Source organism: Protopterus annectens, chromosome 7.part1 (assembly GCF_019279795.1).
Source record: "Protopterus annectens isolate FY-2018-M chromosome 7.part1, PAN1.0, whole genome shotgun sequence".
NCBI classification, from domain to species: domain Eukaryota; kingdom Metazoa; phylum Chordata; order Ceratodontiformes; family Protopteridae; genus Protopterus; species Protopterus annectens.
In genome coordinates, this window is record NC_056740.1 from 349,566,475 (window position 1) to 349,591,301 (window position 24,827).

Consider the following 24,827-nt stretch of genomic DNA (forward strand, 5'->3'; position numbering starts at 1 on the left):
GCGCCAAAGCGTCACGGTGAACCTGTAGAGAGGATAAGAGTGAGTCCCTCCCTGCTTGTTGATATACCACATCACTGTGGTGTTGTCTGTTTTGTTCAGTAGAGGCCCCGGGGAGTGTAGGGGTCTGAAAGCTGTCAGGGCATGCTGAACAGCTAGCATGTCTTTTTGGTTGATATGCAGATGTAATTGATTTGGGCTCAAATGGCCCTGAATGCACCTGCCGTCCAGGTGTGCACTCCAGGCATAGACTGATGCATCTGTGGTATGGGTCTGGGCAGTGTGGGGTTGTGAGAAGGGAAGTCCTTTGTTGTGGTTGCATGCTGCTGCCCACCAAAGAAAATCTTTCTTTAGACAAAGTATCATTGGTATGAGAGTTTCCAGGTCTTGAGAGTGTTGACACCAAAGGCTTTTTAGGTACCATTGTAGTTTCCTCATATGCAGTCTGGCATATGTCTGGCATATGGAATGAGTAGAATGCAGGAGGCCATGAACCCTTGAGCTTGCAGGATTTTCCTTGCGGATAACTGGGTTCTGGTGGCTAGTTGAGAGAAGTAGCCTGTCAGGTAGGCTTGTTTTTCTGACGTAAGGAATGCCATCTGGGATGCTGTGTCCAGCCTTGCTCCTAGGAATACAATTTTTTGTGTGGGGACTAGTTTTGATTTCTTTTTGTTGACAGTATACCCCAGGGAGGTCAGTAGGTCCTTTACAAAGGTCAGGTACTGTAACAACTTTTCCTGACTGTCTGCCTGAATCAGGCAATCATCTTAAGTAGGGGTAAATCTGAATATTTCTTTGTCTGCAAAAAGCAATGGCTGGAGCCAGGCATTTTGTGAAAACTCTGGGAGCAGTGGATAAGTCAAAGGGAAGTACAGAGAACTGAAAATGCATAGATCCTGCCCTGAAACATAGATATTTCCTGCAAGATTCCCTGATTGGAATGTGTAGGTAAGGCCTCTTTTAGGTCTAGGGTGGCCAACCAAGCATCCTTGGAAAGCATAGGAAAAAGCTGCTGGAGGGTGAGCAGTCTGAATTCTGGTATCACCAGAAAGGTGTTTAGACTGACTAGATCAAGGATTGGGCACTAGCTGTCCTTTTTTCTGGGTACCAGGAAGAGTCTGGAATACAAACCTTGGCCCATCTGGTCTGCAGGAACATGCTGTATAGCCCTCATGGAGAGCAGGGAAAGGACTTGCTTTTTGGTCTCTGCCCACTGGTTTGGAGGAAGATCTGGGAACCCTTTTGGGGTTGGCAGAGTGTGGAAATAAAATCTGTATCCCTGGAACACTATGTTACAGACCCACTGGTCGTTGGTAATAGATGCCCAGTTGTTTGCATGGAAGGAGAGTTTTCCTCCTAGGGGCACAAGCAGGTGGGCAGAGGTAAGGGGTGGAGGTGTAAAGTCATTGTGAGTTCTTACCATAAGGGGGAGGCTTAGCATTCCCTATTTTTGAAGAAGAAGAACTCCATTGCTTAGATCTCTGCATTCCCTGGGACTGCTGTCTGGGGTGTCTGCTTCCCCTGGGTCTGGTCTGAGCTGGGCTGGAGGGGGCCGGAATGGACCAGTGCTTCGAGGGGCAATGTCTACCTAGGAGGCTGGACCTGTAAAATGTTTTTAACCTTCTGCATAGATTTAGCTTTTTCTTCCATCTTTTTTAAGACCTCTTCTGCCTTGGTGCCAAACAAATTGTCTTTGTTCAATGGTGCATTCAATAATTTTGATTTGACATGGTCTGGCAAGGTTTGTTCCTTAAGCCAAGCATGCCTTCTACGGACAGAACCAATGACTGCTGCCCTGCAAGATGCTTCTAGGGCATCAAAGCCACATTGCAAGGTGTGCTAGTAACTTGGCTTGCAGAATGCATAGTTGTAATTCTTTATTTTCTGCACAAGCAGGAAAGGAAGATATTTTGTTGTTTGAGGAGTTCCATGGTATGCTGCTGATATTTCAGCATGTGGAACTGCCAATTTAGTGCTCTAATAGCAAGAGTTGCAGAGGTGTATACTTTTTTACCCCATCTGTCTAAAGTAGGGTTGCCACCTTTTCAAATGGCCAAAGTGGGACATTTTCCGGACACACATCAGATTTTACAGGCCGAAACATACCCATGGTCAGTACAAAGAATAGAACTTAACTTTTTTGCGTAAATAAAAGCTTATTCTTGTAACAGTTTAGTTGCTTATTCTGTTTCTTGTAACGTTTAGGTATTTTAGATACAGAAATAACTATTTTATGCAATTATTACATAAAATATGGGACATAATTATGTCCTACAATCTCAGGACATTTGCCATTTTTAATATTTTTTGTCAGGACATAACTGCCCAAAGAGGGACTGTCCCTCGCAAAGTGGGACAGGTGGTAACCCTAGTCTAAAGCTCGGGAATCCCTGTCTGAGAGGGTGGGGTTCTTAGCTGAGGTTGCTTTAATTCCTTTAGGTCCTTGGGAGATGACCTCTGGGTCAGCATTAGGAATTTTGAAAAGGAATTTGAGAGTCAGGGACTCTGCAGTACCTGTCAGGTGTCCTGGGAGCAGGAGGAAGGGTGTCAAGAGTCAAACTGGATTCCATAAAAATATCATCCACAACATCCAGGACAGGAGGAATGGCTAAAGGTCTGTGCTGTGGTAAATCTAAGAATTCCCTGAGTCTCTTTTTTGACTGAGGATAGTCCTGACATTCTCATTGGAAAGGCTCCCTAAAAGTATGTAAGGTTTCACCAAATGAAAAATCCTTGGGTGGAGAGACAGAAGGAATGGATTCCTCTGCATCAGAATCCTCATAAGCAGAGAGAGGTTGCATGTCTTCATATTCAGAAGCATCAGAGTCATCGGACTCCTGTTCAGATAAAACTACTGGGGACAAGTCTCTTTCTTTTGGAAGGGGTAGCCTGCCTTCCTCTAATAAGCATAAGGTCTTCCGCCATTTTAAGCATTTGAGATTGAGGCATGGAAGCAGGTGCCTGAGCTTCGGTCATCGGTTTTTTGGGCGTAGTTCATACCCTGGGCCTTAGAAACTCGGTAGTTTTAGAAAGTACTGAAGATGCGAAAGAAGTAGTCAGTTTGTGTCAAGTAACGGTAGTGCGAAGAACTTCCTAGGAAGCTGGTGCCTGTTCAGCGGCTCCGGGCCCATCCAAGGTAGAGACATCCGCATGATCCTTAGTCGAAGAAGAGTCTCGCGGCATATCAGACTCCGAAAGGGTCTCTACAGCGGCCTGCAAATCCACAGAAGCGGGCATCAGGGGGCTGCGAAAGCGCCTCACTGAGGACTGGAGAATTGATGACTAGTTTAACGGAAGCGTCGTCGGCAGTTTTGGACCTGTGCGGTCTGTCTCTGTCTTTATCCTTATGTTTTTTCGGAAGATCTGTAGTCAGATGGCTTACTGAAGCCATATCAGAATTCATGGACTGAGAAAGAAAATATCTAGCTATAATAAGGGCCTGATGATGTATAGTTCTGGTGTTGAACAAAGCACAAAAGTGACAACGAGGGATGTCGTTGTCTGGGCCTAAACTGGTGATGCAGTAAGAATGGAAGTCTCGGTGTGGTATTTGCTTTCCCCAGGTGAGACAATTGTTAACTTTTTCTGACATCGCTTAGAACAAGAAAAAAGGATCCCCAATGGGGTAGTTAACTTTAGAAGACTTCAACTTCAATTTGGAAACGAAAACTCATGTAGTGGCCGACCAGCACTCGTGCGAACTGCTTCGGGCTCCTTGGCAAAAAAGACTGATGTAATGGTGTCGACTGCCTGATTTTATACCACTGATGACCTGACGTCAGTCCTGGAGCGACAGCAACCGACACAGAAATACTAAGCCTCTGGTATTCGGGCTGCCTGACGGCTACCCCTGACAGGATAACCCAAGTGTGATGACTGCAACAGTGAAACACAAAGAACATCGAAAGATTGGCAGATAAAGCAAGTGTTGTGATCGTGCTCCCAGCCTAAGCAGCGGTCATGCGTGAGTTTATGGGGTATCTGGTGTCCGCATTGGCATTTGCCCTTTTTTGCTGACATTGGCTAAAGATTACTACAACAAATCAAGCTTTAGCTAGAGGTTAAAGAAGAAAAACCCCAACGGGGTACTTAGCTTTAAGATGTCTTGTGGTGAAGGAGTGAAGCACATGGTGTGACAGTCGTCTGCGGCAGAAAAGTTTAGACGTCACATTCAAGGCTGGTTTATGGTCCTGTGTGTGACATCCCATGCAACTACAGCAGCCAAGCTGAAGCTTTTGTATAGGAGCCGATGTATGGGTCGCATGACGTGGGAAATCCCACACCAAGAATACTGCAACATAGAAATAGAAGGACATCATATGTGATATGCTTTTGTTATCTTACCTGCATGTGTCTTATACCTTTTCAGCCTGGAATATGTATCTCATTATAATGCGTTTAACATTGACTCTGCTGTAATCACTCTTCTTTTTTACTTATGTTGTGTTCTAATTGCAGTTACTGAATGTTAATTAATGTTTTTCCTCAATGTACATGTGTAGCTTTTCTCTCCAGACCTCCACTGAAAAGGTTTTTTTTTACCGAGTTGGACTTTCCTAGTAATCAAACCAACAAATAAATAAAATAAACAGAACAGGAACATAGCTATTTACCAAGAGACAGAAGTAGAGAAATTCACAAACAGAAAACTGTGTAAAACTGGATCAGATGATGTCAGACAGCAGATGTGTGCAAAGCTTTTGGATGCCATATAACAGATTAATTAGCAAAAAAATTATGAGTCACCAAAGATTTTAAAGGAGCAGCACAAGGATTATTCCAGAAACTAATTAGGGTGATGAAGAGTGAATACTGGACACATCCCTAATCCTATTACCAGGAAAATAATGAAAACCGTTTAAGATATGTTCTGCCACTAAATGTTTCAGAGAGACCACATGGCATGGAATCAAAAATTAACAAGACCTACATAGGAAGAAAAGCATCCCTGCTGGCAATTGTTCTCAAAGAGAAACCAGGATAGAAATTTCTGAGAAATGTGGCCTTGCCTAGAAATTGGGGAATAAGAATAAAATCTTTCAGTAGATGCTAATCCCCAGATAAGATCCTCTAACAGAGGAAGTACAAGGGAAAAAAAGGAACCAGTAAGGAATGATCTACATTACTTAAAAAAATAAATAAATAAAAAATTATGTGAAACAATGGATAGTTTTCCCATGATCATATGCTATAAGCACTGAAAAGGGTGAGTGAGAACAGAGCTCAGGCTACTGCACACAAAGGGGTAATAAACTGCTACGGATACAGCACCATCTGACAATGATCAGGGATCAAATATGGAATAACAGGATAAGGATAACCAGCAGCACTGCTGTTAGGTTACTCTAGTATACCCTGCACATAGGATCTCCTGAAGAAAGGGCAGCATATGTCAGACATAAGCATGGACACGTGATGCCCTCATCAAGAATCTTACCTCAAACAAGAGTCTCTTTAGAGGCAATGAACTGTGAATTCTTGACAAAATGAAGCAGATAGAGCAATATACACAAGTGATACCATATTTAAGAAGCCTACAAGCTGAAGTCTGTTAACAAAAAGAATACAGAGCAAATCAGAAGGTCCTACAGCAGCAGGACAGGAGAAAGATCTTGCTGGGTATATCATGAGAGAAAAACAATCACATTTCTCGACACTTAAATGAATGGGAGTGCAAGGACAGCAACAATTACAGCACCCATTGAAATGATCTGTGAGGATGGGATGGACCACCTTAGATCCAGGACCACTGCAAGTGAATCTGTAGCTGTCCATGCAGGATCAAAATAAAAGGATAAGCATGTAGTCTCCGATCACCACAGTAAATGAATCTGTAGTGGCCCATGAGGGTTTAAATTAATAACATGATGGGGAAGAATTCTAGTGTCCAACTGTAGGGAAATAAAATTGTCAGTTTGGGTGCAAAGAATGCCTGATTGCATAGCCATACAACAACCTAAGAAGAAGGGTGGTCTGGTGTAAATAAACTGAAGATGCATAAAATCAGACAAATAACTAGAAGCAGAATCCACCACTGAGGGGAAGTGGAATTAGTGGTGGTGGTGTCACTCTTTTGAACTTCAGCATTCAAGACAAATTCTTGCATAAGGAAAGTACAGTTTTGTACCTACCATAAATGTAGATGTCCGAACAGGATAGCATCTGCAGTCATAACAAATGGGTTGTCCTGTCGTCAGGCAGCCGTTCGGTCGGCCGGATTCCAAAGTCTGGGTCCGGCTTCGGCTGATGTCGCACTTCACCCGACGTCATCTCTGCTGGTCTTCGGGTATAAAGGCATCAGCCGACGCCATTTTCCTCAGTGTTTCTTGCCCCAGATGCCAGTTGCCCTCTAGGAAAGCTAAATTTTGGATAAATGCCAATGTTTCCAAAATAGTAGAAGGCAAACACAAAAAATAAGCATGTATGTACATATATACAAACAAATACACCATAAGAGATATCCCCCCCCAGCTAGCTATTAGGAGGGTAAATACCCTAGGAGTACCACAGAGGGGAAGGAGGGTGGGTAATCCTGACTGCAGATGCTATCCTGTTCGGACATCTACATTTATGGTAGGTACAAAACTGTACTATGTCCTTCAAGGATGCATCTGCAGTCATAACAAATGGGTAGAATACCACAGCCAAACTAGGGGAGGAGGAAGAAGAATTATGGTGTAGTTAGGATCCCTTGCAATACAGCAGTGGCAAACCCTGCTCGGGATCTAGAGTATAGAGGTAAATTATAATGCTTGGCAAATGTATGCACGGAGGTCCAAGTAGCCGCCTCAATAATGTCCTTGGTTGCCACTCCTCGTAAGAAGGCTGTGGTAGTGGCTGTAGCCCTTGTAGAATGAGGTCTTATGTTCTGTGGAACTGGTTTTCCATGGTAGGAGTAACAGAATCTTATGCAATTTCCTATCCATTTGGAGATTGTCTGTTTGGAAATTGCTTTTCCTTCCCTTCCTGTTGCATAGGCTACTAAAAGCTGGTCAGTTTTTCTGTTACTTTTGGTTCTGTCCAGGTAGTAGCGTAACTGTCTGTGTACATCCAAGGTATGCAGCAGCCTTTCCCCCCTGTTCTGTGGATTGGGAAAGAAGGTAGGTAGGTGGATTGCCTGGTTTAAAGACACTCTGGATACCACCTTAGGCATAAATGTAGGATTAGTTCTCATGGACACTATCTGGATGGAAGATTAGGAAGGGTTGTACTGCCATTAAGGCCTGTAGTTCTGAAACCCTCCTTGCTGAAGTAATTGCCAGTAGGAAAGCAGTTTTCCATGATAGGTGTTGAAGATCTGCTGTTGCTGCTGGTTCAAATGGAGGGAGTGTCAATTTTTCTAGCACAAAGTTCAAGTCCCATGCTGGTAATGGTGGTTTCTTAGGAGGTTTTACATTCTTGATCCCTCTGAGGAATTGCCTGAGTAGAGGATGTGAAAAGACAGGTGGATCGAAGCAGTATTCTGCGGAAATAGCTGATGCATGTATCTTGATGGAGGAATAGGACAGACCCATATGTAGAAGCTCTGCCAAGTACTCCAGGATGTTAGCAATGTCTATGTTTGACACATCTTTTCCTCTTTCAGTACTCCAAATGACAAACCTTTTCCATTTTCCTGCATAGTTCCTTCTTGTTGAAGGTCTGCGGGCTTCAAGGATAATGTCTTTAACCCTTTGGGATAAGTCTGGGTTAGTTGCTGTTATGTGATGTTCCAGGCAGTCAGTTGCAAAGTTTTTAGGTTTGGGTGCATGATGTTGTAGTTGTTCTGAGTTAACATCAAAGGCATCAGGGGTATTGGCCACATTCTCCCCTGTGACATGCTCCTCAGCAAAGGGTACCAGTGTTGTCTTGGCCAATTCGGAGCTATCAGAATTATCCTTGGACGTTCCTCTTTGATTTTCAGTAGTACCTTGTGCATCAAAGGAAGAGGTGGAAATGCATATGCTGTCAGGCCTTTCCAATTGAAGGATAGAGAGTCCACCTTCCATGCAAGTGGGTGGCATGTCCTTGTGCAGAATTTTTTGAGCTGGTGATTGAGTGGGGATGCGAATAGGTCTATTTGTGGCATTCCCCATTTCTTTGTGATGGCCTTGAAGATGTCCGCGTGTAGCATCCATTCGTGAGCATCCGAGGTGGTTCTGCTTAACATGTCTGCTAGGGTGTTTTCTTTCCCGGCACAAATATTGCCTGTAACTGGATGTTGTAGCTCAGAGCCATGTTCCAAAGGTCCAGAGTCATTCTGCATAGGGGGTATGAATGAGTGCCTCCCTGTTTGTTGATGTACCACATGACTGTGGTGTTGTCTGTCCTTATCATTAAATGGCCTTCTTTGAGGAATGGTCTGAATTTCTGGATTGCTAGTTTTACTGCCAGCATTTCTTTTTGGTTTATGTGCAGGTGCAGTTGGTCTGGAGTCCACAATCCTTGTATGCACTTGTCCAACATGTGCGCCCCAGCCTAGGTCTGAAGTCCGTTGTGATGGTTTGGTTTGCTTGAAAGTTGTGGAAGGGCAAACCTGTATTTGACTGGCATGCTTGAGCTCACCATAGGAACTCTTGTTTCAGGCATGGGATTAGTGGGATTTCGGTTTCTAAGCTGTGCCTGTGTTGAGACCATAAATTCTTTAGGTACCACTGTAGCTTTCTCATATGCAGTCTGGCATGGGGGACCAGGATTATGCATGATGCCATGAAGCCCAAGGCCTGCAGTACTTTTCTTGCTGTTAGTTTGTTCTGCTTTGTTAATGCCAAGAAGTAAAGAGGGAGTTGTTCTTGTTTTTCTGCAGTCAGGAATGCCATTTGTTTTATTGTGTCCAATTCCGCACCCAAGAAAGTTCTTGTCTGGGATGGTATCAGTCTTGACTTTTTTAAATTGACTGTGTATCCCAGGGCTTGTAGTAATCAAATGACTCTTTGTAAATCTGTTGTCAGCTTGCTTTTGTTGTCCGCTTGTAACAGGCAGTCGTCCAGGTATGGATAAATTTGGATTCCCTGTAGCCTGCAATGAGCGATTACTGATGCCAGGCATTTTGTGAATACTCTGGGCGCAGTAGATAAGCCAAAGGGCAATGCTGAGAATTGATAATGCTCTGATCCTGCAAGAAATCTGAGGTATCTTCTGCAATTTGGTAGTATGGGGGCGTGCAGGTATGCCTCCTTGAGATCTAGAGTTACCAGCCAACACTCCTTGCCCAGCATGGGAAGAAGTTGCTGTAGGGTCAGCATTTTGAATTTTGGGACAATGATGTATGTGTTTAAGGCGGACAGGTCGAGAATAGGTCTCCAACTTTTCTTTTCTTGGTACTAGGAAGAGTCTGGAGTAGAATCCTTTGCCCTGTTGTGTTATTGGTACTCTTTCCACAGCTCTCATCTTTGTTAATTGAGCTATCTGCTTTAGAGCTTCTGTTTTTTGATTTGGAGGTAGGTTTGGCATTCCTCTTTTTACTGGTAAGGTGAGGAAGTGGAACCTGTAGCCTTGGTCTATGGTTTGCAAAATCCACTTGTCTTTTGTGATATAGTGCCAATTTTTCGAAAATAAGGCTAACTTTCCGCCTAAAGGTGCTGCTATTTGTTCCCTGGTAGGCGGAGTCAGAGCCAAGTCACTGTGATTGTCCTGTTGCAGTGGTAGTGGTTGTGTCTGTGCCTCGCTGGTTATTGCCTTGCCACTGGCGTCCTCTATAGGCACCTCCTCTGGATTGATTTCTGCCTCTAGAGCGTCTATTCCTGCCTCTTTGAGATTTTGAGGAGTCTGGAAAGGACCAATTTTTGGCAGGCCAGTTCCTGCTAAACCTTGGGGGCTGAACCTGTAAGAAATCCTTAACTGTTTGTACAGATTTTGCCTTCTCTTCCATTTTCTTCATTACTTGCTGAGCAGGGGTACCAAATAGACTGGCCTTATCCATAGGAGCATCTAACAGCTTTGCTTTAACATGATCCGGCAGGGCCTGTTCTTTCAACCATGCATGCCTTCTTATCACTGTGCCAGTCATGGCTGATCTAAATGAAGCCTCCAGTGCATCATAGCCACATTTTAAAGAGTGGTTACTAACCTGCTGAATGTTATTCACCATTTCTAAAACATATTTCTTATCTAAGGATTCATCAGAGGACAGCTTCTTAGTTAACTGATCAAGCATAAACTCTTGGTATTGGATCATGTGAAACTGACAATTTAAAGCTCTAGCTGAGAGAGTAGCAGAGGTGTAAACTTTTTTGCCCCATCTCTCTAAGGACCTGGATTCCCTTTCAGAAGGGAGAGGGTTTTTTGCTGAGGTCGAAGCTACTGCCTTAGGCCCCTGGGATATAGTCTCATGGTCTGCAAGCGGGGCCTTGAATAGGTGGTGATGAGTGTCTGGCACCCTGTAAAATCTATCTGGTTTGGCAGGGGCTGGAGGTAGAGTATCAGGAGCAGTGCAAACATCATTAAATGCATCATCCACAACAGGCAGAACTGGAGGTATAGCTAAGGGCCTATGTTGTGGCAAGTGTAGAAAAGTCCTAAGCCTTTTTCTTGAATCTGAGAAATCTTGTCCCTGCCATTGGAATTGTTCTCTCATGGCGTGTAAGGTTTCCCCAAAGGAAAATTCCTCTGGTGGAGAGGCAGATGGAATGGATTCATCAGCATCGGAATCTTCATAAGTAGAAAAAGGAGCTTCTGGCTGATCTGTAATGTCTGAGTCATCCGAAGGATCATCAGAGGACACTGGCTCGGGGGGCTCTGCTCTAGGTCTCTTTTCTGGAGGCTGAGAGGCCCTGTCTGGGTGAGATTGGGATCCCCTAATTAAGGAGATTAAATCCTCTGCCAGAGTAAGCATTTGTGAACTAGAAGTGTGCCTGTGTGAGGGGGCCTTAACAGGCACTGATTTAACAGTTTTGGCTGCTTTAGCCCTGGCAAAGGCCTTTATAGACATGGCTGTAGGAGGCCTAGCAGCACCACGTGCTGGGGTAGAGACATCCAAAGGGATGGTGTCGGATAATTCACTAGGAACCACAGTAGTAGGCAAAATTTCAGAGGCCGATTCAACTAAGGCAGCAGGAGCCTCAGTAGTAGTCATGGATTCGGCTGAAGATTGACCCGCTTTCTCGGTTTCGGCCGAAACCGAGACACTTGTGGCTTGCTTAACCGTGGTTTCGGCCGAAACCGCGGACCGCGAGTGTCGGTCTTTATCTTTGCGTTTTTTAACAATTTGGGTAGTCGGAGGATCCGACGGCATAATGTACGCAAAATCTGAGCCGAAAAACTGTTCAGCAAACTCCGACGCCTAAGCGTTCGTCGGTTGAAGGAAGCACAGGCTAAACAGGCTGCTACGTCGTGGTCTGGGCCTAAACAAGGTAGGCAGTAAGAGGGGAAATCTTTATGAGGTATTTGCTTCCCACAAGTTAAACAGTTATTTACTTTTTCTGACATCGGCTGAGGCAAGAAAGAGTCCCCAATGGGGTACTTAGCTTTTTAGAAGTCTTCGAAGTAGTATTCGGTAGTAGTAATCTCTGGATCTGACCGACCGGCACTTGCGAACAGCTTCTGCTTCGGGCGCCACGCGGCAAGAAAGACTGAGGAAAATGGCGTCGGCTGATGCCTTTATACCCGAAGACCAGCAGAGATGACGTCGGGTGAAGTGCGACATCAGCCGAAGCCGGACCCAGACTTTGGAATCCGGCCGACCGAAGGGCTGCCTGACGACAGGACAACCCATTTGTTATGACTGCAGATGCATCCTTGAAGGACATCATCTTATGGCATGGAGAACACACAATCATGAATAAAGAAAGAATGCATGTGCATAATTATACGACTATACTACAGATTTTACTACGCTGCAGAAATACAAATTTTAAGTTTAGCTTACAGCTGGACTCTGCTCTGTCCAAGATATGGAGGAGGACGAGAGCTCTGTGTAAACTAAAGATGATGTCAGAAAGCTGATAAGAGACAAGCACCACTACAAATGGTCTTCCAACAGAATAGATGCATCCTCCAAAGTATGCAAGGAGGAGGAGAGATAAAGGAATTTGGAAAGCTGTAGAATATGTCAAATTATACATCCTGGGCAAAGCCTAAATAGGAATTCCTGCCTACAGGACAGGAAGAGTTACAGGTGGCAAGCAAATTAGCACCCCAAATAGCATGTCTGACTATGTAAAAAAGAGGCAGGTATGACTAGGATCTATCCACTTACAGAACAGATCTATAATCCAAAAAGGAGGTGGAGGAAGTGACTTTGGATAACAATATTATTGTTATGTCATAGGTCCTTGCTAAACCCAATAAAGAACACCTGTGTGCAGGATAGCACCTGCATGTAAAGTAGCAATTCCTGTCAGAAATAGCGGGAAGGCCACGCTGGCTTTTAAATAATACATGACAACAGACAGCACCAAGGTTTTTAAGAATTAATTTCAACTATGGCTACCTTTTGTTCTATATCATTTCTGCATTTTAATCATTTTGCAACATGCTGGCTTTTAGCCTTTAGAATGCATACTTTAACTTGTGAAGGGGGAAATGGAGAGAGAGAGAGAGAGAGAGAGAGAGTGCCACAGAACTCACTGACACAGAGCTCATAGATATGCAACCATGTCACCTGTCAGATTCAGTAACTGTTAGTAGAGGAAGGAGATGGTTGAGAAAAAGCAGCAGACTGTACAGAAGCAGAAATAAATCAGGCAAGCACTAAATTCTCTACAGTCCTAAGCATCAGGGTTTCAACAGCTCATGCAGTTACTGGCTGTGGAATAGTACACAGAAAACAGGACAGACACAATAACATCTAAAACCATGTCCTATAATAGGAAAAGTGACAAGAGATTCTGTTAAAGGGCAATAGGAACACCTTTCAGAGACTGACAGCATCTTTACACTATTGTAACACAATCTTAGTGTTGAAGAAATACGCAATACATTTAATTCCCAAGATAAAGAAACATCTGAGGATGGCAGTCAAGGAATGTCAGCTCCGACTGAAACCCCCCTTCTGCACTGAAGAGTTTGACTCTGAAAGTTGCTTCAGCACCCTGTACTGACTCAGCTCAATGCACACACAATGAAGAACACAGCTAAGTGAAGGAGAACTCTCCTGTCAGAGGTGGTGGTACAATGTGGATCAGGGAATTTCCCCTTTCTCCACTGTAGTGTGACCTCAGAGCTGGTATATACAGTCACAGCAGGAGGTGTGGTGGGTGCTTGCCCCCTGCAAATATATGTTTTTCTATTAGCTTTGTTGTTTGACATTGTGTGCTTTGATATTTACGGCTCAACATTTAGCAGTGCAATCTTCTGAGCTGTCAGTTGTGTAAACTAGATCCCTCTGCAAGATGATACATTCCAGGATGAGGATCACATCAGTGTGGGAGAGTGTTGTTACAATACTTATGCAGAATTATTAACATGTAAATTAAATGAGACACAAATATATTTATTTTTTCCTGGAAAGACCCTTTCTAATCACAGATGACTGACAGCTGTTTTGCTGTAGTATATTTGCTACATAAATTTACATACATGAGGGAACCAGTGTGAGAGTGAAACACACTTATGGACCTCTGTGGGACTCTTGTCATAATTTTGCCGCTTAATTTTTAGAACAGCATTTCTTTATTGATCAGCTGGAGAGGTTACATTTGAGACTTATAACAATACAACAGGGGGGGCTGTATTTAAGATTAGTAGTAGTAATGTGTGCGCCTTCATAATCCGGTTGTGGGATTAAAAAGTACAGTTTTGTACCTACCATAAATGTAGATGTTCGAGGATCCACATTGCTGCAGTCATAACCTGTGGGTAGTCCGCTGTCCTCGGTCGGCCCGAATACCAAAGAATTAGGCTGGCGTCGGTCATGGTCGCTCGGAGCTGATGTCAGAGCGTAACAGTACTTAAGCGCATGACCGACGTCATATCCTCAGTCTTTCTTGCCCCAGATGTCAGAATGCCTTAAAAAAAGGAAAATGCCCCAACAACCACAAAGGGGAAAATAACAATAATCCCAAAGGTACAAAAACAACAACACCACCACAACAACAACAACAACAACAACAACAACAATAACCCCAACAATAGAGGGGAAGGAGGGAGGGAAAATTGGACTGCAGCAATGTGGATCCTCGAACATCTACATTTATGGTAGGTACAAAACTGTACTATGTTCTTCGTCTCACATTGCTGCAGTCATAACCTGTGGGTAGAATCCCAAAGCAAAGGAAAAGGGGAGGCTGGCAAACTAAAAAGCATTAGGGGCTGCTAACATGCCCTGTAAGACTGCAGTGGCAAACCCAGCCCTGGACTTGGAATAAAGAGGGAGATGGTAATGCCTAGTAAAAGTGTGTACTGAACTCCAAGTAGCTGCCTCCAAAATATCCTTAGTAGCTACACCCCTCAAAAAAGCAGTAGATGTGGCAGTAGCCCTAGTAGAATGAGGTCTGATACCAGCAGGAACATTCTTCCCATGATGAGAATAACAAAAAGCAATACAGTTACCAATCCACTTTGAAATAGTCTGTTTAGACACAGCTTTCCCTTGAGAACTCAAAGCAAAAGAAACAAATAACTGTTGAGTCTGTCTGAACTCCTTAGTTCTGCTCAAATAGTAACGTAACTGTCTGTGGATATCCAACGAATGCAAAACTTTTTCCCCTTTATTTTGGGGATCAGCATAAAAAGTAGGCAAATGGATAGACTGGTTCAAGGCCACATTAGAAATAACTTTTGGCATAAAAGTAGGGTTAGTACGCAAAGAAACTCTGTCCTTATGGAATATCAGAAAAGGTTCAACTGCCATGAGAGCCTGCAATTCAGATACCCTTCTAGCAGAAGTGATGGCCAACAAAAAAGCAGTCTTCCAAGACAAAAACTTCAATTCAGACGTAGCTGCAGGTTCAAAAGGAGGCAAAGTAAGCTTCTCCAACACAAAATTGAGATCCCAGGAAGGAGTAGGAGCTCGTAACGGGGGTCTTATATTTTTTGCCCCTCTAAGAAATTGTTTAAGCAAAGGGTGTGAAAATAAAGGAGGGTCACAATCATAGTGAGCAGAAATAGCTGCAGCATGAACTTTCACAGAGGAAAAAGACAAACCCTTGTCCAGTAATTCAGTAAGGTACTGTAGAGTAAAACCCAAATTAGGCCCTGAGACGTCCAAGCCCTTTGTTGTGCTCCAAAGAAAAAATCTCTTCCATTTTCCAGCATAAACTTTTCTGGTGCTAGGTCGCCTAGCTTCCAATAGAACATCCAAAACTTGTTGAGGAAGCTGAGACCCCACAGGCTCTAAAACAGAATTCGCCAGGCCGTTAGATGTAGGGACTGCACTCTGACATTGAGCAAATGACTGCTTGACTGGGACAACAAGTGAGGAAGCTGTGGTAAAGGCCAAGGAGGCTCCTGAATTAAACTCCTCAGCAGGGGATACCAGTGGTGACGTGGCCAATCTGGAGCTATTAGAATCATGCAAGGCTTGTCCCTCCTGACTTTCAAGAGTACCTTTGGAAGGAGAGGCAGAGGAGGGAAAGCATAAACGTGAAGGTTGTTCCAACTGAAAGATAGAGCATCCACTTTCCAAGCTTTTGGGTGAAACATCTTTGTGCAAAATTTTGGTAGTTGGAAATTTAGAGGAGAAGCGAACAGATCTATGTCTGGAGTTCCCCAAGCCATTGTCAACTGCTGGAACACCTGAGAATCCAATTTCCACTCATGGGGGTCCACCATATGTCTGCTCAAAACATCTGCTAGGGAGTTCTGTGCTCCTGGCAGAAACCGAGCTTGAAGAGAAATGTGCAAACTTAGAGCAGTCTCCCACAAAATCATTGCTTGTCTGCAAAGAGGGTAAGAATGTGTTCCCCCCTGCTTGTTGATGTACCACATGACTGTAGTGTTGTCTGTTTGAATCAACACCTGTCCTGGCTGAAGTAGGCCCTTGAAAGCCAACAGAGCAAACTGGACTGCTAGCATCTCCTTCATGTTGATATGCAAATGCTGTAGTCTGGGAGGCCACGTGTCTTGAATCCATTTCCCATTGAAGTGTGCTCCCCAAGCCAGGTCTGAGGCATCCGTCGTTATGATCTGACTCGCCTCTGGTCGGGTCACAGAGAGTCCCTTGTTTAGGTGACATTCCTGTGCCCACCACAAGAATTCCTTCTGGATGCAAGGTATTATCCGAATGACAGTGTCCAAATCGTGGCAGTGTTGAGTCCATACACTTTTGAGATACCATTGAAGCTTCCTCATATGCAGTTTGGCATTGGGAAGTGCTAGAATGCAAGATGCCATGAACCCCAAGGCTTGTAGGACTGTCCTTGCAGTCAGCCTGGACTGTACTGATAATTGCCGAAAGTATAGGTAAAGAGTTCTTTGTTTGTCCGGGGTCAGAAAAGCCATCTGAGAGGCTGTATTCAGTCTCACACCCAGAAAGCACATGTCCTGAGAGGGTACTAGACTGGACTTTATTTCGTTCACAGAATACCCTAGGCATCTTAAAACTGCCATTACATACTGCAGATGCTGAAGTAACTTGTCTTTGTCTTGAGCAAGAATCAGGCAATCGTCCAGATAAGGATAAATTTGAATTCCCTTCAGTCTGAAGAATGCTATGACAGGGGCCAGAACCTTCGTGAACACCCTGGGCACAGTAGATAAACCAAAGGGCAATGCAGAGAACTGATAATGAGAAGTACCAGCCGAGCAGAAACCTCCTGCAACTGGGCCTGATAGGAATGTGAAGATAGGCCTCTTTGAGATCCAGAGTTACCATCCAGTGATCTTTGCCTAGCATAGGCAGAAGTTGCTGTAAAGTTAACATCTTGAACTTTGGAATGTCCAGGTATGTATTAAGAATGGACAAATCCAGAATTGGCCTCCAAGAATTTCCTTTCTTTGGTACTAGGAAAAGGCGAGAGTAAAATCCTAGGCCTACTTCGGAAGGAGGAACCACCTGGATTGCTCCCAGCTGTAAAAGCAAAGAAATTTGTTCCTGTGCCTCCAGCCTTTGCTGAGGAGGTACGTCTGGCATGCCTTTGAAAGGAGGAAAAGTGTGGAAATAAAACTTGTAGCCTTGATTTATTATGTCCAATACCCATTTGTCCTGGGTGACCAAATGCCAATTCTGTTTGAAAAGAACCAACTTTCCCCCAAGAGGTGCTGCCAGACAAGAGGGATCTGGCAGCAGAAAATACAGGTCATTGGGTCTGTTTACGAAAAGGCTGACCCCTGCCCTCACCAGAAGATTGTGCAGGAGAACTCCAAGTCCTAGGTCTGAAGGAACCCTGAGCTTGAGCTTTACCCCTACCACGTCTAGACCTGCCCCTGGACTGAAAATCTGAAGAAGGGTAGGACCATCCTTTTGCAGGCCAATTCCTGCTAAATTTAGGGGGCTGCACTTGCAAAAAATCCTTAACCGTCTGCATCGACTTAGCTTTCTCTTCCATCTTTTTCAAAACCGACTCCACAGGAGAACCAAAAAGAACATCAGATTGAAGAGGAGCATCCAAAATCCGAGCTTTCACATGCTCTGACAAATTTTGATCCTTAAGCCAGGCATGCCTGCGAATCACTGAACCAGTAGCAGCCACCCTGGAAGAAGCCTGAATAGCATCAAAGCCACACTGCAAGGAATGTTTACCAACTTGATCAGAAGCATGAACCAAGTCCTGCAATTCCTTGCACTCTATACCCTCAGATAAGGCATCTACCTTAGATTTCAATTGACCTAACAAAAAGTTCTGATATTTCAGCATATGAAATTGGCAATTTAAAGCCCTCATAGCTAACACAGAAGAGGTGTACACTTTTTTCCCCCACCTATCCAAAGCTCTAGTATCTTTGTCCAAAGGAACCGGATTCTTAACCACAGAAGCCTTAAAACCCTTAGGCCCTTGAATAATGGTTTCTGGATCAGCCCTAGGACTCTTATACAAAAATTTATGAGCTTCAGGGTCTCTGTAATACCTGTCTGGCTTGACAGGGGCAGGGGGTAATGAATCAGGATTAAGTGAAGCCTCAGAAAAAACATCTTGAACAACATCTAAAACAATAGCCAAAGGCCTATGTTGTGGCAAAAACAAAAATTCCCTTAACCTCTTACGAGAATCCGAAAAATCCTGACCTTCCCACTTGAAATGCTCCCTCATGGAATGCAGGGTTTCAGAAAAGGAAAAATCCTCTGGAGGTGAAGCAGAAGGACAGGAATCCTCTGCCTCCGAATCTGAATAAGAAGGAAAATCCTGAATATCCTCAGCTGAGGACTCAGAATAATCTGAAGAATGCTCAATTCCTTCTAAATCTGTCTCCACCCTAGGCCTCTTCTCAGGAGGGGGCATAGAACCCCTAATCAAAGTAATCAAATCCTCTGCCATTTTCAGCATATGTTTTTTAGGAACAGAACCTGAAGAACTAGGGCTATGTCCCGAACCAGTAGGACCAGATTTAGACTTAGCAGGCCCTTTAGTCACTGAAGTAGAAGGCCTAATAACCTTTTGTAAGGATGGAACCACAGAAACTTGAGAAGCCCCCTCGGCCTGGCCCAACTCCTGAGAGACCAACTCCTGCAAAAGTAAAGGCTCCCCCTGGGATTCAGCCAAGGCCTCGGCTGGATCCACAGATTCGACCGTGGTTTCCATAGAACCGGCGTCCGCAACGGACGACTCCTCCGGTTTAGACCTTAAAGCTTTCTCCTTTCTCTTTTTTGCGGTAGCGGGAGTCGGAGTATCCGACGGCATGTTGTAGTTACACCGCTTACCGAAAACCAATCGAGCACAGTCTAATCTACGTTTAATGGTGCGCTTATTGAATCTAGCGCAAAAGCGACACCTGACAACGTCGTGCTCAGGCCCCAAGCAAGGAATACAGAGAGAATGGTAGTCCCTATGAGGTATCTGTTTCCCACAAGAAATACAATTATTAACTTTTTCTGACATGCGGAAAAACTGAAGCAAGAAAAGACAAAAGTTTTCCCCAATGGGGTACTTAGCCCAACTTGGTCTTCGGTCTGAAACTCGAAATAGAAAATTTCAGAACGCCGAACGGCACTTGCAAACGCTGCTTTTGCTTCGGACCACGGAGCAAGAAAGACTGAGGATATGACGTCGGTCATGCGCTTAAGTACTGTTACGCTCTGACGTCAGCTCCGAGCGTCCATGACCGACGCCAGCCTAATTCTTTGGTATTCGGGCCGACCGAGGACAGCGGACTACCCACAGGTTATGACTGCAGCAATGTGAGACGAAGAACATCTAGTCTTGTGTTTAATTAAGAGTACTGGGGTAGTGTTTGTTAGGTCACAGGTTCCTATGAGCTCATGAACAATGCCCCATCAGTGCCAAAGAGCTTGACTCAATCACTTCAGCATCAAGTAGCATCCAGCACCAACTCAACACGATGCTCAGTGTAGTTACTACAAGCTTTGCTCTGAAGTGGGTTCAGGCACAAACCACGGCTTGACTCTAAAGAAGCACCCAGAGAGAAAGATCTTCTCAGTGCAACACCACTCCACCCCAAAAACCTGGGCCTGAACTGGGGTCAAAGAGATATTCGACCCTGGAGGGGTAAACCATGGTATGAAGAGAATGGCCAGAAAAGATGTCCTGCATCCGACTACAAAACTGAAGTCAAAGCAAGATATGAGAAATCCACTGATTGAGCTGATCGCAACAGACATAAGACCATACCTAACAAAGCCAGACCGTGCTGGTGAGAAGGTCCAAACCAAAAATATTCCATTCAATTCAGTAGTAGTATACAACTGTCCCAACAGGGTTAATTGGGCAAAAACAAACACAGGCTAAAAATCAACATATGTACCTTTCATAGGCATTTGTTTTACAAACACAACTGTGCACTTTACAGTACACCAAAAATTACGATCAAAGCCATCAGGTGCTAACAAGCAGTAACTCTGTTTACAAACTTCTTTCTGGTCTCCACAGTTAAACTAGCCATTCACTGGGTGCAGGTGTTGTGATCTAGCTAACCATTATGACTACAGCTAAGGAGTTCAGTGGGCCATTTCTCGGTCTGCTGGTTTGCAGAAATAGCAGTTACAAAGTACAGAAATTAGCACATACAGTGCTCCTTTGACAAACACACACTTGTACTTTGCAACACAATTAGTATTACCAAATCCAAGCTGACAGGAGCTCACTAATGCTGTCCTTTTTGCTAACAGTTATCATTCTTATCCTCACACTGGCCATTCAGGGGTCCTAAAAGTTATAGTCCAACTAACCATACAGACTACAGCTATGAAGAGTTATGGGCTTGTTTTTTAATCTCCTGGTAAGTAGAAAAGATAATTAAGCAGAACAAGCTCTCTTAACAAAGACATATTTGCATTTTTTAGCACACCAAAGTCATGTTCTAAGACCACCAAATGTGTAGTGCAGCTGTACTAGACGCCCTCTACTCCTGGTGTGTGTGTGTGTGTGTGTGTGTGTGTGTGTGTGTGTGTGTGTGTATATATATATATATATATATATATATATATATATATATATATATATATAGTTCCTCTTCAGAAGTTCGATTGGCTGAAATCTCGAAATGCATATGGTTGAGACCATATGCTCGAAATTTCAGAAGCTCGACCTTCTGAATGGGGATTGGCATACAGAGCAGAATGGGAGATTTCCCTTTCTGCACTGCAGTGCGATCTCGGAGTTGGAATAAATAAGTAGAGGGGTGGGGGTGCAGGGGGGCTTGGCCCCCTGCAGAAACATTGTTTTGTGTTATGTTTCTTTTTTGTTTCCCTTTCAGAAGGTCGAGCTTCTGAAATTCGAGCATATGGCTGCGGCCATATGCATTTCGAGATTTCAGCCATTCGACCTTCTGAAGAGGAACCATATATATATATATATATATATATATACATATATATATATATATATATATATATATATATATATATATATATATATATATATATATATATATATACACATATTATATAAACCTATATATCAAAAGGAGGATTATATTTCAGTTTTGACCAAAATACCTTCATTTTGCATTTATATTTTAAATAAGGCTAATGCTGCCATTTTGCTGAAACTATTCTGCTAACAGAAAGTCAACACTATCAGTGCCCTCATAACAGGGGGCTCAGACATACAAAGAAAGTGCAAACTGTGCAGTCTTAATTGTTTATATACTAGCAGTTCCTGTTGTGGCAAGCAGTATCATTACTAATGAGTCTCTAATATAACACTGAAACTAGCAGTCAGTGACTACAAACCAGACTTAAGTTACCTTCCTGGTAAACAGTATAACATGAACATGGATCTAAATGGATTATATAAACACAAGCTACGGAAATGGTAAGGAACAAAAAATGCACAAAATAGTAAACAAAATAAAACTTTGGCAAACAGCCCGATCAGACTACTGTGCATAAGGCACTTGCAATATTTATTCATTCAGTTACTCCTTCACATAATAGCATTAGCCAGCCAACCAGCCAAGCCCTGTCTGCATGTAAGCTATGCTGACAAACCACTAATACATGTGGATTATGTAGAACAGCATTTATATACAAACATGAAAACAAATACACAAACACAAATACACATTTTTCGCTTTAGCAATGACATAGTGATTCCAACCTTTAAGCATACAGGTGCATCTTTGTCATATTGACCCAGAAAGTTGTGGAATGAAGCTTTTCTATCAGAAGACTGTCGAAATCTGAAACAGAATTGTGTATCACCAAGACAACCTATATGAGACAAATGAAAAGAAGAGGATTACTTGCCTTGCACCTGTACTAAACACTTCATTCAATATTTCAGTACAACTCGAGATGAATTTTAGCAATGTGAACTATTAATGAGCTAATGCAAGTAGATAGTAGTTTACAAAGGACAGAGCATACACTGTTTACAGTGTTTTTTTTCTAAATGGAAAAAAGTCAAAGCTCAATATAAACCTTCTGACTAAAAGGCTAAAGGTCAAACATCCACCAAGATCTGTGACCCCACCCCACAAGCTGCTAATATGAAATGATGTGCCACAGTGAACGAACCTGGCAATTCTGCATAAATAACAACCAGATATTTGTCTACAGGTGTTATATATAGGGAATAAGGTAGACAAGGTTTATGCATATTACAGATATCGCCATACACTCAGCACTGCTATGAAGCTCAAGCCCAAAAGGCGTGCTGTAATACAGCTGTATCATGTACTCCTAACATGTACCGTAATTCATTCCCTCCAGTACAGCTCTTTTCAGTGTGTACCTTTACCCCCAGTAGATGAGCCTTAAGCCTTTAAAAATGAAGTTATCACATTAGAGTTCTAACAAATACTCAATGACAGAGGTCAAATAGCGATACAATTGTTTGCCATCATGTACCCCCTCGTTAGTCAGGTCTGACCATAAGCTAATCACCCTTAACATCCACATCCCACCCCCACCCCCCAGTAAAGAAAACTTCTCCAAAGCCAACCTCATGCTACTCAAGTCAGAAGTGACAAACTTCATAACACCCATGCAGACGGGAACTGAAAGTTCAACTGCTGAATCCTACACTAAGGCACTGTACGAGCACATCCACTCATGCATGAATCGTGCCATCCCAAATAGAACCAAAATGCTCTCATCCAAAAAAAGGAAGCCAATCTGGTGGTTCCCTGCCATAAACAAACTTTACAACAAAAGGAAGAAACTTTTGCAGAAAAGAGGAAAATCCCAGGATGCAAAAAACTCCCTTACTGGCCTCAGTAAGAAACTGAGATGCCTCATAAAATCCTCCAAAGCTAGTTACGAAAATAAAATTGCCAAAGATTCCAAAGACAACCACAAAGTATTCTATAACTATGTCAAGAATCTAAATGGCAATGCTCAGATCTGCGCTGAGCTAAAACAGAATGGCATTAAATATACTGATCCAAAGGATATTGCCAATATCCTGGCAGATCGACTCAGTGCCAACTTCACCCCCCTAAATGGCCCATGTCAATACCGGAAGATTGCCAAATTCCGGTAATAACGGCTACACAGGTACAAAGCACTCTCTAAAGCCAAGAATACAGCATCCATGGGACCAGATGACATCCCGGGCTGTGTACTACATGAACTACAATATGAACTGGCACCTCACCTAAGTGTCATGTTTAATCATAGCCTCACCTCAGGTTTCGTGCCCACTGAGTGGCGCAGAGCTACAGTTATCCCAATCCACAAGGGGGGATCCACCTTGGATCCAGGAAACTACCGTCCCATCAGTCTGACAAGCCTTATCTGCAAGGCCATGGAGCGTATTATCATGGAACTTATAAACAAAGACATTGGCAACCTTGAAACACTGGACCCCACCCAGTTTGGGTTTGTGAAGGGCCGATCTTGTCTCCTGAACCGGATTGACTTCTTTGAATCAGTCTCCAGAGCCATGGACAAGGGTAAGGTGGTCCACACAGCCTATCTAGACCTTGCCAAGGCCTTTGATACCATCCCCCACTCTGGAATCATAGATAAACTTACTAAGTTGGGCATTAATCCCTATGTCACCCAATGGGTTGCTAAATGGCTTACTGATAGAACCCACACTGTAAAAGTAGCCGACTCCAAATCCAGCTCCAGACAAGTGACAAGTGGAGTACCTCAGGGTTCAGTCCTGGGGCCTTTCTTGTTTGGCATCTACTTCTCTGAAGTACAGGTCAACACTAAGGGACTCTGGCTAACAAAGTTTGCAGATGACTGCAAACTGGGAGCCATTATTGAATCCCCAAATTATGTGGATACTCTACAAAAGGGCCTTACAGAAACAGATGCTTGGTGCCAGAGCCATGGGCTCAAGCTCAATGCCAAGAAATGTATTGTTATCCCCTTTGGAAAAAAACATGTATCCATGAATTACCATATAGGTGGCAGTACACTAAACACAGAAAGTGTGATAAGAGACTTAGGGACACAGGTGGACAGTGGTCTCACCTTCGATAACCACATCGCCACAACAGTCAGGAAATCCTTCTATGTGGTACACCTCATCACGAAGGGCTTTTCATCCAGAAAAAAGGAGGTCATTGTCCCACTGTACTCATCCCTCATTAGACCCATTATAGAATACAACACCCAATTGGTATGTACCTCTCAAGACATCTGCAACAACTGGAAAGGCCTCAGAAATACCTCACTAAAAAAATCACAGGCCTAATGCAGATGCCCTACGCTGACCGCCTTAAAAAACTCCAGCTATACTCTGTCGCATATCGTCTACTCAGAGGCGATCTCTGCTTAACATACAAGGCCATGTCAAACCCAGAGCTGTTGGACATGCTACACTTAAAGAAATCCCAATCCCTCAGAGCTACACGCTCCAGGGATCTAAACCTTGTCATCACAATAAACAAAACATGCTGGAGGGATAGGTTCCTGACCCAGAGACTCCCCAGACTCTGGAATAGATTGCCCATACATGTCAAGCAGAGTGCCTCTTTGGACCTCTTCAAGAGGAACCTTGATGATTGGATGGGAGAAAGGAAATTCACCCCAGGGATCACGTCAGTTGCCCTGCTAGACAGGGGTCCAGGAAAGTAAATAATGTGGGAAGAAATAGCCAGGGAATTATTATGGCTAGGCTTGTATAGGCCCTAGGGCTGATAGCCTAGTACCACCCTATGAACCTATGAACCTATGTATGCCTGAAGATAACATTTTCTGATACCTTGTATTTAGCTTGGTTTTAGAATTATTAATGAAAAAATGAACAAGCAAGATTAGACACCTAGAGGAACAGTAGGAGGTAACAGCCTAAAACAAATATCCCACACCCCACATTTAAATTGTTCAATTACTCAAAGAAATGTATTTCTCATGCCCATGCAGACTTTCTTTCCAAAGGGTTTAGTTTTGTACTGAC

At 43.5% G+C, this 24,827-nt stretch overlaps 1 protein-coding gene across 2 annotated transcripts in view; it reads right to left on the reverse strand.

Moving 5' to 3' along the window:
* DENND6A (DENN domain containing 6A) overlaps positions 1–24,827 on the reverse strand; it is a 1,110,795-nt gene that overhangs the window by 790,145 nt on the left and 295,823 nt on the right. For both annotated transcript variants that reach the window (XM_044078774.1, XM_044078775.1), the window contains exon 4: positions 21,570–21,682. In XM_044078774.1, coding sequence (XP_043934709.1) covers positions 21,570–21,682 — 113 coding nt within the window. The remainder of the gene's footprint in view (positions 1–21,569; positions 21,683–24,827) is intronic.